The sequence below is a fragment of the Tachypleus tridentatus genome, chromosome 1 (genome assembly GCF_004210375.1).
Source record: "Tachypleus tridentatus isolate NWPU-2018 chromosome 1, ASM421037v1, whole genome shotgun sequence".
Lineage (NCBI taxonomy): Eukaryota > Metazoa > Arthropoda > Merostomata > Xiphosura > Limulidae > Tachypleus > Tachypleus tridentatus.
The window spans coordinates 97,051,165-97,070,362 of record NC_134825.1 but is presented as its reverse complement, the minus strand read 5'-3'; the positions used below and the strand labels follow the sequence as shown (position 1 = coordinate 97,070,362).

General features: G+C 30.8%; 1 protein-coding gene across 3 annotated transcripts in view; it reads left to right on the top strand.

Moving 5' to 3' along the window:
• LOC143256523 (beta-scruin-like) overlaps window positions 1-19,198 on the top strand; it is a 138,248-nt gene that overhangs the window by 34,169 nt on the left and 84,881 nt on the right. For all 3 annotated transcript variants that reach the window (XM_076513875.1, XM_076513868.1, XM_076513885.1), the window contains exons 4-7: window positions 314-430; window positions 6,150-6,333; window positions 11,330-11,533; window positions 12,477-12,691. In XM_076513875.1, coding sequence (XP_076369990.1) covers window positions 314-430; window positions 6,150-6,333; window positions 11,330-11,533; window positions 12,477-12,691 — 720 coding nt within the window. The remainder of the gene's footprint in view (window positions 1-313; window positions 431-6,149; window positions 6,334-11,329; window positions 11,534-12,476; window positions 12,692-19,198) is intronic.

Here is a 19,198-nt window from a genome sequence, read left to right as displayed (position 1 = left end):
TAATTAATAAATGTTATGTTTAAACACTGCTACACAATACCTCAAGTATGAAGTTGCCAGCTGATCAATCAAAAAGTGCAATACATGGGCGTCTAGTGTCTAAAAAGCAAGTATACCTCTTATATGTATTCATTCAGTTTATTTCTTTGCTTAAACTCAATCCATTTAGTTAAACTCAATTTCACATGGTAATTTTTCTTGTTTGTCCTTCTGTTAAAAAGCAGGCATACATAATTAACACTCGTTTTGGAAATAAGTTTAATACCACACAGTTAATATTCAAACGTTACTGGATGTATTATTTCACTTTCAGCTGCTGCCATGTTTGTGTTTAATCTTCTTCAAAATAAGTGGCAGTATTTTGGAATCATGATGGAACCTCGCAGTTATCATGCTGCTTGCTTTTTTCAAGGAAAACTCTATATAATTGGTAAGTACAAACTAATTAAAGTACAACTTATTTTATATGAAGTTAAGTACTTATAAACACATTCTTTTTCACCACGATGAAGTGTAGTATGTTTTATTCATAATCATTTTTAGCTCAGTATCTTATATATCATATAAAACCAAATACATTGATTTATTCAGTATGATTTAAATCCATGTGTACAAAATAATAAAGTGCATTTCTTATAGAAAGGTAAAGAAATATATTTTGCAAAAAAATTGCTATTTTTGTGGTAATTTAGTAATTTTGGAATTGTGCTATTACTTTTTTGCAAGATATGAGTAGCACTTAAAAATAGATTTGTGTATAATTATCTTTTATATAAAGTATACTACAATGATAAAGTAAAATGTAGTGCATAATATAAAATATTTATGCACTTATATAGGTTAATGTAGATTATTAAACGACCCTACCTACCAAAGTCTCTTGCACATGAGAAATTTTATCTTTGATGAGTAAAAGTCTTTAACATAAAATTTCATTGTGGCTTATTGTATCTAATTCTTAAATTATATGTTTTATTTTTTACACTATTCGTGTATATTGAAATACTTTCAACTATATACAAAAATTGAAACTTTATACCTCAGTATGCACTAAGATGTTGTAGGTGTTAGATTTATGAAATTTGTAAAATTTTAATTCTGTTTTCATCTTAATGTTATTTGATGTTATGTTTTTATTGTTAAATGAACATGCATACTTTTCAGACAATTCCTGATAAGGTTCTACTCACATAAGTAGGTATTCTTGTTCAGTGCTGCCCTCTATAAGCAGAATTTATTTTGGCATGTCACAAGCCTTGAGCTCCCAAGATCAATATGTTTCAACTACATTTACATGCAACTTGCAATATGATGACATTCCACCAATAGGAATGTAATAAATACTCCTGATGCATCCATAGAATTGAACAGACAGAGGGAATGAGATGCATCAGGAGTGTTTACTGCATTTGTATTGGTTTCCACCAAAGCTTATGTTTCAGTTTCAAATATATTTTCATTAACTTCCAGCACAAATACCTAAGTTCAGGTGGCATTCCTCAACTGAGGAATTATCAGCTTTAGTACAATGGGACATTGATCATAAAATGAGTTGCTCTTCATTATGTCTCAAGTTTAGTGCCCATATATTTGAGTTTGCAGACTTTGGACAAATAAGCTGTTATACCGTTGCAGCTTTTTGAATATTTTGATTTTATTATTTGTGGTTATTTGGTTTCAATAACATATATTTAGTCAGATTGATATATATTTCTTGTAAAGTTAAGGTTTTTAAATTAAAGTTTAGTGATATGTTTTTGTACTGCAATGTTAGTTTAAGCATACCACATGTATTTGTAATTTTAGGCTTACCTGTCATTCATCTCATTGGTAAATTGTAAATTAGATTAAATATACTAGTACTTCAACAAATACCATCTACTAAATTTTTTATCGTAAAGTTAAGGTTTTTAAATTAAAGTTCAGTGATATGTTTTTGTACTGCAATGTTAGTTTAAGCATACCACATGTATTTGTAATTTTAGGCTTACCTGTCATTCATCTCATTAGTAAATTGTAAATTAGATTAAATATACTAGTACTTCAACAAATACCATCTACTAAATTTTTTATCGTAAATACATGATTACTTATTTTTAGAGAATAATGATTTTTTTATTTCCATATTTAAATATATTTCCTACTTACAATTAATTTCATTTTTGAGGACTTCTGAGTCCAAGATCTGTCAAGTCTTTCCCATTATTGCTTACCTTCTTTCTCAAACTGCTGAACTTGTTCAGGACTGCATCTGTTTTGATAATTTTCCTTCACCTACTTACAAATTGGCCTTTCTAGGCCTCTATTGCAAAGTCTGCTAGGTCTACCTCAGTCCTTTTTTTATATGTTTCATGTTGTTGTTTTTTCCCTCCTTTTCGGACATTTTATCTTTAGTTTGTGCTCGATCTTTTTGCTCTCTTTAAAAAAATAGTGCTGGCATACCTTGCCCGTCATGGTTTTTGGTTCATTTTGCTTTAGCAGATTGTTTTTTGCTTTTTTTTCTTTGCTTCTCTGCACTTTGAATATCTGTTACCTTAATGGGAGGGGGTGAAGAATTTGTTAAGCTTATCCCTTTCTTCCTAGCCTTCAACTTCCTATTATCATACACCTCTTTTCTTTTATTTACCTCCATATAGAGGTGATTTCCATTTTAGCTCTTTCCCTACAAATGCACTTTCCTTGCTTTTGGGATCTTCTGGGGTGGAACACTGTCTTGTACTAAATTTGTTTCTCTTTCACTTCTAATTGGGATTTATGGATGGCTCTTCACCTCCTCTGGCATGTTTTTATTTTGGTGGGGAGTGTTACTCCTGTTACCTTAGCCCCATGTGGGGGATCTATACTGCTACATCAGGTTTTTCATTTTTGGTTGGTTGATCTCTTTTGTCATTGCATTCTTTATTCATACTTCATGTCCAGCACATACACATTATTTATCTGTTCCACATCTAAGCATTCCTTCATTAATTATGTATTTTCTATGTTTTCTATGATGGGTCTGCCCCTTCTCATTCACTTCTTATTTTATTTCCATTTTTCCTTTAGTATATTTTATCACACTATGGTGGGTTTTCTTCCAAGACTTGGAATATCCACAGTTGGTGTTTTGTATTATGTCCACATTCCTATTTTTCATCCCTTGTGGCACTGTCAAAGTTTATTCAACCATGGAGTTGGGTACTAGTTGCCCTTCAAGCTTGTTTCATATCTGTATATCTTTGCCTCCAGTTTCTCATTCAGCTGCCTTGACTGTTGATACATTCAGACAGAATTGGGACCTATTTAGACATTTAGTTTCTCATCCTATTTATCATCATTTTTTTGGGGTGGTTTCCTTCATCCTTGCTAGGTCTTTGTCAGGTCTTTCTGATTATATATGTAAAAACGGCTGGTGTGGATAAAGAAAACTCTATGTAGAGGAGCAAACAAAGTTTTGACCTTCTTTGGTCATCATCAGGTTTATGAATGAAGAAGGTTGAAATGTTGTTCACTCCTCTACATAGAGTTTTCTCTACCCATACCAGCCGTATTTACATATATATTTTTCTCTACAAGTGGATTTTCTCGTCATCACAGAAGGTTTTTCTGATTACTTCTTCCTGGCTGACACACATCTGTTTGTTTGTAAATTGCTTCAGCTTGATCTGTCTCTTTTGTTCTGGATCAATTTTTTCTAGTCTCTACATTGACAACTAGTGAGGCATGATCTTCCTTTTCTTTTGTTTGTGTCTCCTTTTGTCTTCTGTCTGTTCTGGGTTGCTACAATGTCTTCAAGACTTTATTCCATTCATTCCTTTTCCTGTTGATTTATTTTCTGGTACCTCTTCTGTTTGTAACTTTTTCCTTCCTCCCATGCATTTCAAAATCAGATTTTGATTTGATTGGCCTTTTCTCTTTTTTCTTCCTAATCTGTTCATAGTGTCTTCATTAAGCACCTTCCCTTTTACCTTCTTCTCACCCTTATTGCATGTTCGAGGCACATATTCTATTGAGCACAGGAACTACATGTCATATGTTGATATCCCATATCTGCTTTGTGTAGCTGTTTTTTGACTTATTGAGGTTCTGTTTTCCACCTGTCACCATCCTTCACTCTTTGTTCAAACTGTGGCTTGATTTTGGTAATATACTTATTTTTATATATGTTTCTTATTTTTCAGGGGCATGCCCCCTCTTTTACCTTTATGAATTCTGCTTTATGGCAATTGATGCCTATCCAGGTATACATAAACTGGTCAGATCTACCCTGTAATGCTATGATGACTCAAGAATTATAATTCCTAAGACCACTAAATACAGAGTGCTGAGGTGAGGTGTTACATAAGACATAAGATCACTCATAAATTTTTCTTATGATATATATGCTTCATTCATATGCCCATTTCATTCTGTACTAACCCATGGACTTCATGGTTAAAACAGAAGGGGATAACTACCCATCCCTGCCATTCTTTAGATTGAATAAATTGGAAGTAGTCTGCCTTTCAAAATAAGGTTTTTATGATCTTCCTTTGTGATGTTTCCAGTGTTGATGTTCTCCTAGACTCCCCACTTCTAGTAGAGCATGGGAGTCCTTACCATTTTACACTTCTAAACCACTGGGTGGTAGACCATGGAAGCATCCTCTTGTATGTGATAATGATGTGTGATACAAATAATGATAATACCATTCACTTGAGAGGTGGAGTTGAAGTCAAGTGTTTCAGTTCACATGTGATGTTGCATTGGCTGAGATACATTGATGATTGTTTTATTATTTGAAAAGATTTAAACTGGGTGTATTTTAATCTAATTTTAAGTGATCTGGATCCAATTCTTAACCTCACTCTCAAAAAGTCTTCATTATTTCATTAGTGATTAAAATATCTAACAATGTCTTCTTAGAAACTGTAATTTTTTTATAATCTGACAAGCTCCCATCCTTATTTAGATTTTAGAAGTAACCATCCTGGACATGTCAAAAGAAATATGCAATATAGGTAGCAAAAAGAATTGTACAGATTGTTAAGAGTAAAGACAAATATTAAATTTAATGAATTAAAAGTGTTTTTGTTAAATAAAAATGATCCATAGGGGCTAATTGACAACTGTATATTTTTTGACAAATTATATGAATCAAAGGCTATCAATAAGACAAATTTTACTAGTTGAGACTACATATATCTCAGGATTAAAAATTAAAATCAAGGTTTATAAATTTTGATCAATTCTTGTACATCTATTGGCATAGGCAATACTAATCTTATTGTAACTTATAGACAGCCAAAAGTTGCACAGTGTGCCTTGTTTTAAATAGAAAACTGAAAACAGACAAGAAGTTATCACTCAATATCCTACAATATCAATTATGTAATCTAGGTTAAATTATTAATACCATTATTATTAAAGCATAGATAAAACCATTATTTTAAAGTTAAAAGATCTTTATTTTGCAACTCAAAAAGCTGTATTTATATGTTAAAGTGTACAGTTTACTGTGAATGTTACATTGGCCAAACTAAAAATTTAAGACATAGATTGAATAAACACAAGTTTAATGTTAAAATCACAACTTTGAGTCCATTAAGATGTTCACAACACTTTTACAATTGTATCTTAAGCACATGAACCTTTCTTCTGCTTTCCATTCTGGTTTTGTGATATTCAACAAGAAAGATTTTTATATGAAAGTTTTTTTCATGAGAAAATTGCAAGTTAAATTTTAGGTAAGTAGCTTATAAATTTTATAGGTACTTAGTTATGTTTTATTCACATGTTGTTTTTATGGATATTAAATCACATGTACCATAAAATTCATTTATATGTTTGTTAAAATGTTTTGACTGGAATGTATTTATTATATAATCGTATTTATTTTGTTAAAAAGTATTATGTATTTAATTAGCATGGCTAACTACCAGTGTAAGCTATGAAAGCACTCCCAACCATTCTCAACATATTAAGCACAATATTTCGAACCAGATGGTCCTATTGATGTATATATATATATATAGTAATGATTCAGTGTACAAGAATGATTAAGAAGAGTGTGCCTTACATTTTGAAAATAAATACAGTTTTTGAAGATCTATATATGTATATATAATAAAAACTTGTGTTTTTTGGAGCTGTTGTATTTGAGAAATTAAATTCTTTGTTCCATTTTCTAGGAGGCTACAATCCTCTAGAGTGTGTTGATGGCAGGATGCAGGCTACAGTTAGTACTTTGGAAATGAATATTTCAACTAAACGTTGGAGACGAAGAGCTGACATGCGCTTTCCTCGTGCTCATCATGGAATAATTGTTGTGGATGAGAAAATATTTGTTTTTGGTGGTATGGACAGTGTGGGCAAGTGAGTTTTATAATTATTTGTATAACTTTATTTGAGATAATATATTTTTTTCTCTTTACCATTCAAAAAGAAAAACATTTGCATGTTAAATTTAACAGCAGTTTTACTCTTAAGTTATATATAGCATGAATATTTAAATTTTCAAATAAAGCTATTTACAGGAAAAATATAAAGAATAGCTCTATAAATTATGTTAGTATAAATACAACTGAATAAGTTTCAACAATGTAAAATATTCTTATTGCACTTCAGAACCAAGTGAATTCTCATATATTAAAATATAAACCTATTGAAGTTTTTACTTACCTTACCCTGACTTAGATTTTATGGTGGTTACTGTAGTGTTAAACATGTGCATGTGCAAACATTGAGCAGTATGTAGTGTGTTCATTGATGGTGCACCATTTCATTGATATAAATTTGGTGTACTGTGTTCAGAAATTAGCACTTTATTTTCAAACCGGATTTTATAAAATATTTTTTTTTTAATTTTATAGACTAAGTTCTTATCTGAAATAATTTTTTCTAATATTTAAATAATTTTTAGTGTAAGTTTTAATGTTAGTTAAAACATAATTATTTTTGCACAACAAAATTATACATTAAAACTTGCATAATCTATCGTGCAACATGTACTGCTATGTAACACTAATCCTATTATTATGGATCATGGATAAAAGGCCAAGTCATCATATTTGTTGACTTCCATTCAAAGTTTTATTGTACTACTATTTCATAAATTTATGCTAGTAAGTTTGGTATCAAACTTTAGATTATAATTCAAATTTTAGTATCATACATTATTTGATTTTGCAATTAAAAAATAAATATTAAAAAAGCACTTAAACATGAATCTGTTTTTGTCACATGGTAAAATTAATGCAGTTCTGTTTCAAATTAGATATCTGTGATATCAATATACAAAGTTTCCAGTTTTGTACAAATTAAGAACTCAAATTACCAACATTAAGAAGCTAGAATATAAAATAAGAGCCTCCTGTCTTTTGTTTTTGTTGAGATATCATTCATGTACTGAATCAAACACAGTGATCCCTTATTTACATTTACTTGGATATATGACATGTGAATAACCAATTGAAGACTCAGAATATTCCCTTTGTGCCTTCATCAGCTATTTTCATGTGTTAGAAAGCCATCTCATTTTTTTCAATACAATATTTCAACAAGGTATTTTGCATCTTTTAGTCTGCTTGAAATATCATCATATTTGTTTGGACATAAATACAGCTTAATTAATAAACTTGATAAATTATAATGGAATTCTATGGTATTAGTGTAATGATTTATAACCTTTGAGTTATTCAAATGTATAGGTGAAAACCTAAAAAATTTTTTCTCATCCTTCACAAGCCAAATTTCAAGAGACTTAGCAAGCTACAAGAAGCAGCAATCAATTACCTAATCATAACAAGAAGAGATAATTGTTTGCTTTACTTCTTCATTTACTTCTCTATGTTTTAGGAAAATAAGTTTAAGAATGTATTTGTGAATAGTAATAATTTATATACATTTATAATGTATAATAATTGAAATGTGACTGTATTTTACAAAATACTAGTTCACTAAAACACAGCTAAGACAGGCCACTTTGTAAATACTAAAAGTCAGTTTTATATTATTTGATACAGTAATATGAGTGCATGTGCAGTATGTCATTGTAACTTCTGTATTGTTAACCAGACACTACTGGAAGGTCAAAATAACAAAAACAATAAATATATATAAGTGTATAATGTTATGAGGTTTAAGCTATTTAAACCAGATGTTTGTGTTTTCATGTTATAATCTGTAGTCATTCTAGTTTGATGAAAGCATAATTTATATTTATTTCCTAATTCTTTATGGTGGTTATGAGGTTGGTCAAAATGACAGGCCCATTGTAGTTAGGGTATAGGAAATACAGACAAAATACAAAGTTTTACTAAAAACAAACATTTGAAATGTATATAGGAGGTTTTAAAGAATAATATTTGAAATTTTTGAGATGAAGAATAGTTTTTTTCAATTATGACATTCAGATCACTTTGCACTCAGACTAGTAATGAAACAAACTTGATATTTCCCATACACATCTTTAGTAAAAGTACTTTGTATAAAAATATCTGAATTTTTTGTGTAAAAAAGATTTGAAATCATTAATAAAAGTCTATCAAATTGTGTGAAGATACACTTACGGCATTAAAAGTTATACTATAAGTACCTACCTTGGGTAAATGTATATATGAACTCATGTATGTTATACTGAGCTTACTGAGAAAGCATTAATACTTGTTATATGGTTTAAATATATTATTACAATTTAATTCTCTGCTGATGAGATTGCTCTGAGTTTTACAGACTTACAGCACTTAAATCCAGAAGATCAATTCCTTGCGATGGGACACAGAAAATAGCCCAATGTGGCTTTGCTCTAAAACAAACATAAGAATAAAGATGTTTATTTTTAAATGTTGTTTTGTTATTTATGAAATACCATTGAATCTCAGTATGAAGAGAATATCTGTTTATAAATAATATGCCTAAATTTGTTTGTAAAAGACCTTTTCTTACAAATTTCCTTCATCAAACACTACAAATCTTGTATCACTACAAAGTTATCTGTGTAAGGAGTCTAAATTTCATATTGGTTTTATCATTCAAAATAACTTTACATATAATTTTGTTTAGGCATATTTTTTTAATGAAACAAATATGCTACCCAATGCCAAATATTGTTGTTATCACATGTCAAGTTGTTTCAATCTCAATTTTAGAGTTTTGTTTGCAAAGTATTTCATACAAACAACACTTAACCCATATGTAATTTCCTCAAAAAATTTAACATTATATTAAATACAGTTGCTACGGGCTCTCTTGACTTGTTTAAACCTAAAATACAGATGCATTCAGAACCATATGCTTCTTACTTTGTTAACATGCATTCAGACATTTCTGCATACACAGCTAAGTTTGGCTTAATATTAACGTAAAATTTATTTTACTTTGCAATAACTTAGCTTCAATTCATTTTGTACACTGTTATAAACACCTTTTAGCTACATTTTTTTTACTATTGGATTTATTATTTGTTTCTTTATTTCAATGAATAAAACTGTCATACATAAAATATTCATATCTGTTTCATACTCTGCACATTGTTATGGATACCATTACATTATTGTTTACATGTAAGTTTATTGATTAAAGTTATGTACATGTAGTCTTCTCACATAAACTTCCATCTACATGAGGTTGTTTGAACCCATAAAAAATTTCAAATAGACCAGGATCTGTTGATCTAACCTATAATGTCTGCAAGAAGCATTGTGTAAATGGTGTGTGCAAAAACTGTATATTTATGAAATTTGAAGAGTTTCTGTATATTCAGCTAAGTTTGCCTTCATTACAATTTTACATTTACTTTACTTTGCAATAATTAAGCTTCAGTTTATTTCATAAACTCATATAAATACCTATTAGTTGTTTTTTCTTTATTATAGGAATATTAGGGGGGTCAATTTTGGCTCAAACGAGGTTATAAGTTTTCCCTGAATGAAAACTGAAAAATTGCCCAAAATGGCTGTATATATTGTAAGTTAGATTGCTGCTGCTCCCACCTTGTACTCCTATGTGTAATAATCTTTAAAATAATGTATAGAGTATGAAACAATTATGAGCATTCAGAGTGTGAATCAGATACAACATACTTCATATTTTATAGTCAAAAACTTATTGTATAGAAGTTTTAAATTTTTGTAGTTTTAGTCTGGATCATTTTCATCTTGCTTAGGTTAGTTTGTAACTGCAAACAGTGCTACACAGTGAGCTATCTGTGCTATGCTTACCATGAATATTGAAATCCAATTTCTAATGTTATAAGCCTACAGTCTTATCAGTATACCACTTGGGGCTTGATGGGGTCATGTGCTAACTTTAATTAGAAGTGTTACTTTCTGTAGTAGGCTTAATAAAGGAAATCATCTATTGCTTGGTGGAATAGTTGTAATATGTGCTATATTACCTTTTGTACTAGATTTGTCCTGGAATTATCACAAGTGACAACATTTTCTGTTTTTCATTCTGCTTGAGGCCTGTATGAGACCTTTTTTAACCACAATATGCATGTATCATATTTGATTTTCTTTTGTTACCTGGTCAGAAAATAAAACTAAATAATTAACTAACAACATCAATAGTAAAATTATTAATATATTCAGCAGTGTTATGTTTCCATCTATAAATTTATTTATAATTTCCCAAAATTATATTTATGGGCAGTAATACTGGATTAAGCATACATCCTTGTTTTAACCTACATTTCAAAAATTCATTGATATATACATTACCATTTTACATTAATTCTGGATTTTCATACATACATTTTATGACTCTACCATGTAAAAACTTTCTTTGCGATTTTTTTCATTAGTTTTCAGAATATTTTATCCTTATTTTTGATATGAAACATATTTGTAGAAACCTATAAGTGCCATATGAATTACTTAAATACATCTAATATCACAGCATAAAATACAATTTCCACTGTCACAGATCACTAATAAATTTTCATAAATATTGCAAGGTATTTCCCTTGTGTTTCTATGTGTGTGTGTGTATGTTTCTTCCCACATTTTCAATATTTTAATATATAATGAAGAAGATATTCCCCAACACATTTTAATAATGATGTACTTTCATAATTATTTGGATAACAAACTTTATTTAGAAATAAAGAACAATGAGATTAAGAGCTTATGTGCTGTATATTTCACTAAATGTATTAGATGTCCTATTAAAGACTGTTTTAAATACTTAAAAAACTCATGAAGGAATTTATTAAATTCTAATGTTTTCCACTTTTTTTGTAGCTCACATAGTTTTCTTATTCACATATTCTCATTTAGCTGATAATTTATATGAGAATATAAGCAACATTTCATGTATATATACTTATATTAAAATATAAGTAAATCACATTGTTATATATTCATAATAGCATTCTAGCTTCAGTGGAAATGTATGAACCACAACAAGATAGTTGGAGTCTCCTTCCTGCTATTCCTGAACCTGTAATGGGAGCAGCAATAACTAGTAATAATGGGCTGATATATGTTATTGGAGGAGTGACTACAACTATGAAGGACCATTGTAAAAAAATGCTTTCAAACAAAGTATTATGTTTCAAACCATTTCATTGCAGGTAAAATTGCCATTCCACCTAATTAAAGTGTAAAACAATATGTACATATATATTACAACAAAATTTTCAAGCCATAAACCAAGACACATTAACATGAAATTTAGTGTTTTTTTAAATACCATGCACATTTTTAAAAAAAGGATCCTAGGGTACAAGCTACAATATGGGATTATATTATAACCATAAATTTTTCAAGCCATAAACCAAAACACATTAACATGAAATTTCATGTTAATGTGTTTTGGTTTGTGGCTTGAGAATTTTATGGTTATAATATAATTAATCAGAGGTTGAGATTTCCTATTTTTAATGGAGCCTTCTTCATGATTTTGTTTATTCATTTAGCTTCATTTAGATATAATTATTTAATTTCACTAATATACATGTATTATATTATAGCATATATACATATGCTATTCTAGATTTATGTGGTGGGATACATTATTAACAAATACTAATGAAAATGTCATCATTAATTAGCTTTTAACTTTATTTTAATTTCAAATTCATTCAGTTTTATTTCATTTTAATTTTGTTTTTAATTGTAAAGAATAGGTAATACAATTGTAGTGAGTGTGTAATAAACATTACTTCTCTGTATTCATCAAACTTGTTTGTATTTTCTCTTCTGCATTTATTCTCCCACAAATATTCCATCTGGCCAAATCTTTGAGCATCCTGTTATATGGGTGTAGTACACCTGCTTGTCATTATTCCTCTAAACTGGGACTACTACAAGGGAAGCAAGTTATAGAATTCAAGAATTTGTCCATTTTTAAGAGTCTTTTTGCACACATGCTTATAGTATTTCAAATATATTTAAGGTGTTAGTTTATTATTTGACTTGTTTACATATGTATGCTCGTACATTTTATAAACTTGATTGAAAAGACAGAAAGATGTTATTTGATATTTTCTATTCTATTATTTTAATTTATGATAGATGGTATAGAAAATTTTCACTTCCTTTTCCTCGTGCTTTCTGCCAAGCTATTACTTTAAATCAAGAAATTTGGTTGTGGGGTGGAGCCATCATTTCAGCAGAAGAAACACTAATCAGCATAAATACTGTAGATGCCTTTGAACTCAAAGGATGTAAACTAAACCATTGTTTAAATTTACCAATTCCAAAACATTCAGCATCTGTGGCTAAAATTGGTAAGTACCATATAGTTATTGGGTACTTTGAACTGAAACTGGCAAATAGTTTATATAAGGTTTTTGAACTTTTGAAAATTCTTATTGTTTTCAGTGTCATTGACCATGAAAAATTAAGTTGTTTATACTCCTAATAATTTTGACTCCATTACTTGACTCTTTTGGTATATTTTAAATATTTTGATTTAGATGTTTATTTGCTAAGGGAGGCTTATCATAATCAAACAAGATTTAGAAATTACATGAAACTCAGGGTCTTAGTAGAATATGGAAGCTATCTTTATTGTGAAGAAAATTAGATTATGCATAAATACTAAACTTGATAAGTGATTCAATTGTTAAACTAAGCCAGTTGGTGTTGTTGTTTTTGATTGGTTAGAAGGAAATTCTGCAAATTAATTAGATGTACATAAATTTGGATTTTCTGATAAAACATTTTTTTATGATGTTTAGGTTTCATTTGTAATTGTTATGTAGACTGGACTTAATATTATTTTTACTAAATAATTCTAAAGAACCAGCTCAGTGATAGGACACATAATGCAAAACTGTACTTAGAAGTGGGATTACATGGTGAAAATGAAGTTGGGCTTTAATTGACTTTCAACTTTAAGATGATAGCAAGAACATTAACCAAGATTAAAAATTTGCTGAAGATGAAGAAAAACTGGAAAATAAACAAAAAGAGTCAGAGCATTAAAAGAAGAACAAGAACAAAGTGATGGAAAATTTGAAGAACAAGATAGAAAATTGAAATAAGACCATGTGTAAATGAAGAATACAAACTCTGTGAAAACATGGAAGCATGAAATAGTAAATATGGCCAACATAAAGTGAATAGACAATAGTCCAAGATGAGATATCCAAAAGTGATTATGAAGAATTAATCAGGCAAGAGATATGAGTTTGAAATCAATTATTCAAAAATATTGCAAAAAACTTTTACAGGAAACAGTCTATCCATACATCTCAATAACAAAGATTTGATAGACCAAGGAAGATTAGTCATGTCTACAATAAAGCTCATTATGTCAGAAGAGAAGTAGGAAAATATCAGTGGACAGAAACAGTGACTGCATTTGGTACTCCCATAGTATTTGCATTCAGAGGAACTCCATCTCTACAACCTTCCAACACTTTGATGCATAAATGTTTAGAAGACACTGGAGGGAGCAAGAAGATATGTATTTTGTGTTGGGTATCAAGAATTTTTAGGGAGTTGCTGTAACTTATGTAAACCATGTTGTGAGCAGAAAGGTTCATGATGAAAAGTGGGCAGCTACGGCAGTATTGTGATTTACTTCCACTTAACTGAGTTGCTGTTGATGTCCTTAGCCCATTGCCATAAAGTAATAGTCGAAATAAATATGCCATAGTTGTGATGGACTATTGCACCAAATGGCCAGAAGTATATACTGTTCTTAACTGAGAAGCAGAAATTATAACAAGAAAACTTATCTATGAATTTCTTTCAGGATTTGGGTAGCATATGAAACCTCATTCAGATCATAGATGGAACTTTGAATCAGTCTTATTTGTGGAAATGTGTGAGAACCTTGAAATAAAAAAAATTGTGGAACAGCCCATCATCTATTTGCTGAAGGAATGACAGAGAGGTACAACCATACACTTTTAAATCTAATAGCCATTTATATGAATGAACATCAGAAAACGTGATATAGATCTTCCAATGCTACTTATGAGTTATTAATGCCAGTATATAAAACTACAGGGAACATCACCCTCACTGATATTTTGGTATAAATTTAAAGTGCCACTGAACCATTTGAATTCACATTTAGAGGATTGTCACTAAGCAATGTCTTGCATAGGATATGCAGAAAAACTAAGAAACACTACTTATGTCATACAGTAATTTACCTGGTAAAGACTCAAAACAGCTAATGATAAATATAAAAGTCAGTATGATAGTAAAGCTGGTAAGATTAAACTTCATCAAGAAAGTATGGACTCCAAAGTTAAGCAAGTGTTGGTTAGGGCTATATGTACTGAAAATAGTCAAGAATGTAACTTACATACTTCAAATGATTGATGGTCCAGTCCCAAGATGATCCTTCATGATTATCTTTTGGGGGTTTGTTGGTAGCTTCAGAAAAGTATTTGCTTGCACAAAATCAACCTGCTGAAGAGAGGATCACTAAGAATGTAGAGTTACCAGTATATGTGCTTGGTTATCAATTTAGGAATAATTCCATCTGTGGTAGGACATGCAACAAATGACAGTAATGGTAAGAGATCATCTTATTAACATATCATAATTCTAAAAGTAAAAATATCAGAAATACTTATTAAAAGAAGAGTTTAGTTTACTGTTTTCTTTTCCTATTAAGATTTTTCAAGAGACTTCACAATCCAGGATGGATAAAGTTTTATGACCCTTCTTGATGACGAGAAACCTACTTGAAATAAAAGTGTATCTCAGAACAGCTGTTATGGGTATTAACACTGTTCTCTCCTTATCAATAGCAGTGTCAATACCCACAACAGCTGTTCTGAGATACATTTTTGTGATCCTTACTCTTCTGTGCTCTCAGCAAGAAACAATTAACAACTGCCTCTGCTTTCTCAAAAATAGCCTTAGCAAAGGGGGGAAAGTCATATTGGTCTAAAGATAAGGACAGAAGATCTTTTATTAGCTCTGAAAAACTCTTTGTTGGATAGCAAGTGCTTTCCAAAGCTTTAGGTTCTATTTACTTGCTAAGATGACAATAGTAGTTTGGTCCCTTAAGTATCACTGACCAAATAAGTTATCAGATCAGCAGAATGAAAGGGTGCAGGTTTGAAGCTGTTAAGGTATGTGGTTATGAATTTGCTGAGAACAACTTGGGAACTCCATACAGAATGCCACAGTGATAAACATTCAACACTGTTGAAGCTCCTAGTTAATGCCTTTGGAGGTGGTCAGAGATGATGTGCAGTGGGTGGACAAAGATTGTCAACCAACCTATACTTACCTTTCAAAGGCATGCCAGTAGTCACAGCAAGTACAAGATTTGCCTTCTTATCCTGCATGTAATATATTCTGAATAACCTAAGTGTTCTCTCATCACACATTTGTATTTTGCATCAGTTTGAATCTTATGTCTGAGTTGCCTTAGGTGGAGATACCAATGCAAGCATGACTAATAATTACAAATTTGGCAGAATGAGAGGATATCTTGATTAATAAAAGATTGTGAAAGGACTTCTTAATAAGTTTGATGTGACATTACCTCTAAATATAGCTATTTACATAACAACAGGATTTGACATCATTACAACAACTATGTTTCTGAAGCAACTGATATCTGTAACAATTCTACTGGAGAAATTATGGAAAAGTACCACTCCCCATTACAGAAGACTAGAGTAGGTGGTGCCACATGTACAGTTGTATTATGATGATTTATATCAGTTCAAGTGTCTGCCAGTAGAATGGGAGAAGTATCTAAGATCTGGTCTTTTGACTGTCCTGATGATGCAGGTGTAAATGCATTCTGATTAATAGGATAACACAAGAAATGTGGACAGTTTGATCATTTCTTGCATAAATGTCCTTTCTCTGTCACTGCACAGAAACACAACTACTATAAGAATAGTAGAATAATTAACAGCAGGCTTGAGAGAGAAAAAAAGAATATTTGAAAAGGCTGATATGAATTTTGGATTATGCCATATGAATTCCATAATGTACCATTCATTTTTGGGTAGCTGTTGAAACTCATACTATGCAGTTTAAAATTTAAATGCTGTATAATTTATATCAACAATATTTTATTGTTTGATAATTGTTCTATGTCACAACTGAAAATACTTGTATGCTATTAAAATGTTTCCTACATGTTGATTTGAAACTGAAGCAAGTGAAATGTTGTTTCTTATGAATAAATGTGAATTTTCTTGGATATATTATAACCATGTACACAATGTCCACTGAGAAAATATGAATCGACAAATAAGAAGTCTAAAGCTTTTTCAGCATTGTGTCATATTGTAGGTGTTTTGTTGCTAATATTCCAATAATAGTAACACTACTTAAGACGTTAATCAAAGTGGAATCCTATCTTTGATAGCTTGAAGATTGCAAATTCATTTCAATCACTTTGGCATACACAAGCCATACCCATTTGGCTGACAAATGCCATTTCTGTGAATTTTCCATTTGAAAAAGACCATACTTCATTAAAACATTTAATGAACTAGTAGATATGATCATACATTGGATACTAAATTGGAGGAGTAAAACATTACCATACATCACTGATCTTCCTGACAGTGTGAAAATGCAGATAGTTTTTTCTCCCTAGCACGTGAGAGATTGTCTCTTTGTTCAATGTTCAGATCCAATGTAAAATGCTAGGTTGAAACATAATGCCCCAGCTATGACAATGAACCATGCAGATTATCAGGGTAAATCATGATTTACATTTATTTCTTAGAGCAAGTTATCTAATTTTTCACATACTTAGTTAACCAAAAGGTATAATAGCATTGCCCAACAGAGATCCCTGTGCATGGGAGATATGAAGAGCTTTATAAAGATCCCACAAGGACAGTTGGGTTTATATGTAAAGGTAAGAACCAGCCAAATGTATCAAAGGATGTAGTTGCAGGTAAAACACCAGATACGTAATAGTTCTGTTAAAGCAGGGTTTACCTGCTTTATTTGTCATAGAAATTAATCACATGACGAAGAACTATAAGCAATGCTTCAATACAACCACAACTGCATGTAAACCAGTAGATGCTTTTGAAACCTAAACAAGTAGAGTCATTAGTAGTCAAAGTAATATTCAGATTACTCAAACATCTTTAGATTTTCCTCTACAGATGTCAGGTGATGGTGAGTGCAAAGATTATGTAATAAAAGCTATTTGAGAAACATCATATATGGTACTTACAGTTAAGAAGGACAATTTGAAAGTTAACAGGGCTTTCTTACTTTGCAGTATGTACATACTTTACACGTACATTAAGCAGTGTGTAATATAACAAAGATGAAACCATAAGTGAGGGTTTAGTAAGTTCTAAGTAAGTGAATGTGTTACAGGATGTAGTGGAGTCATAGCAAAGTGAAGTCTGATATCTAGTGCTTACTAGTGCTGCAAAGATACATTCTTTTAGATTAAACAAAAGGGTTGTTGTGGCTAGGATAGATGTTGAAACATCATTTTACTAGGGTGTGGTTTGATATGTTATTAGGGAATCTGAGGAACCAGATCTGACACAACAAGGTGTTAAACAAACAAATGTGTACAAACACTGAATAAATGTAATGATGTAAGCCAGGTAGATAATGTAACGTTACAAGCCATAGAAATTGTAGTGCTGTGGGAAGTAGAAACCAAACTAGAAACTGAAATAAACCTTTTAAAAGTCTTAAGGTGATTGAAACTGTTAGTTCAGAAAAGAGAGTCAAAAAGTTAAAATCAGCTTAGCAGGTTGGCTCTTCCTAGGCCATGCAAAGTTATTAGCTGAGACACAGACTAAGAAATAGAAAGGAAAAAAAAAATCAAATATAAGTATGTAATAAATAAAGGCATATTGATTTGATAATTCCAGTCATGAAATGTTGAGTCTGAAGACACCATCACCCAAATTGAAGTTCCTTATAATAGATATAGGCATATTGCTTTGATATTTCCAGTCACCAAGTGTTGAGTATGAAGACACCATCAAGCAAATTGAGGTTCCATATAATTTTAGGACACAGGTCATGACACTTGCACAAGAAACAATTTCAGGAGGAGACCAAGGTCCAAGAAAGATTGCTGATAAAGGATAATGTCCATATTTTAATGGTCGGGAGACAAAACAGATGTTCTTTGGTGTTGTCACTCATATTTACCAACATATTGTCCCAAAGAGTTAAGTGACCAAAGTGCCATGCTAGTAATTGATTTACTGTTTACTTTGGTTGCAGTCAGTTTGATAGGTCCAATTAGCTTTACATCAAAATGATGGTGTAGGTGTATATTAGTGGTTGTAGACTATGCTATTAGATACCCAAAAGCTACATGGTAAAGTCCACTGAAACAGAACATATAGCAGAGAAATTAGATATATTCACACCTTGGAGCTTTGAGTGAAATGTTGAAGGAATTGAGGTCTCAGTGTACATCTGGAGCTATGAAAGAGGTGACAAGACTTTTATCTGTTAAGTACTTAGCCACTGCTCCATACCACCCAGGTACATAATTGTCCTAAAGAAGGGAAACTTGCAAGAAAGAAAGAAAAAAGGTGGTTATGTCCCAGGCACAGCATAGGAAGAACTATAATAATCCCACTAACCTAAAAAATTCTCATTAGGTTGGTCTTGTAGACTATAAAATAAATATTGTTCATCACCATGAGACTATTCATTTCAACTTACTGAAACTCTACCAGAAATTTGAAAATGCAGTATGTGCAATTAGTATCCAACATGAGCAAGTTGTATTGGAGTTAATTTATTTGCATCTGACATAAGTTTTCAGTATATAGTGGATAAAGCCTCATTGAGTTTAA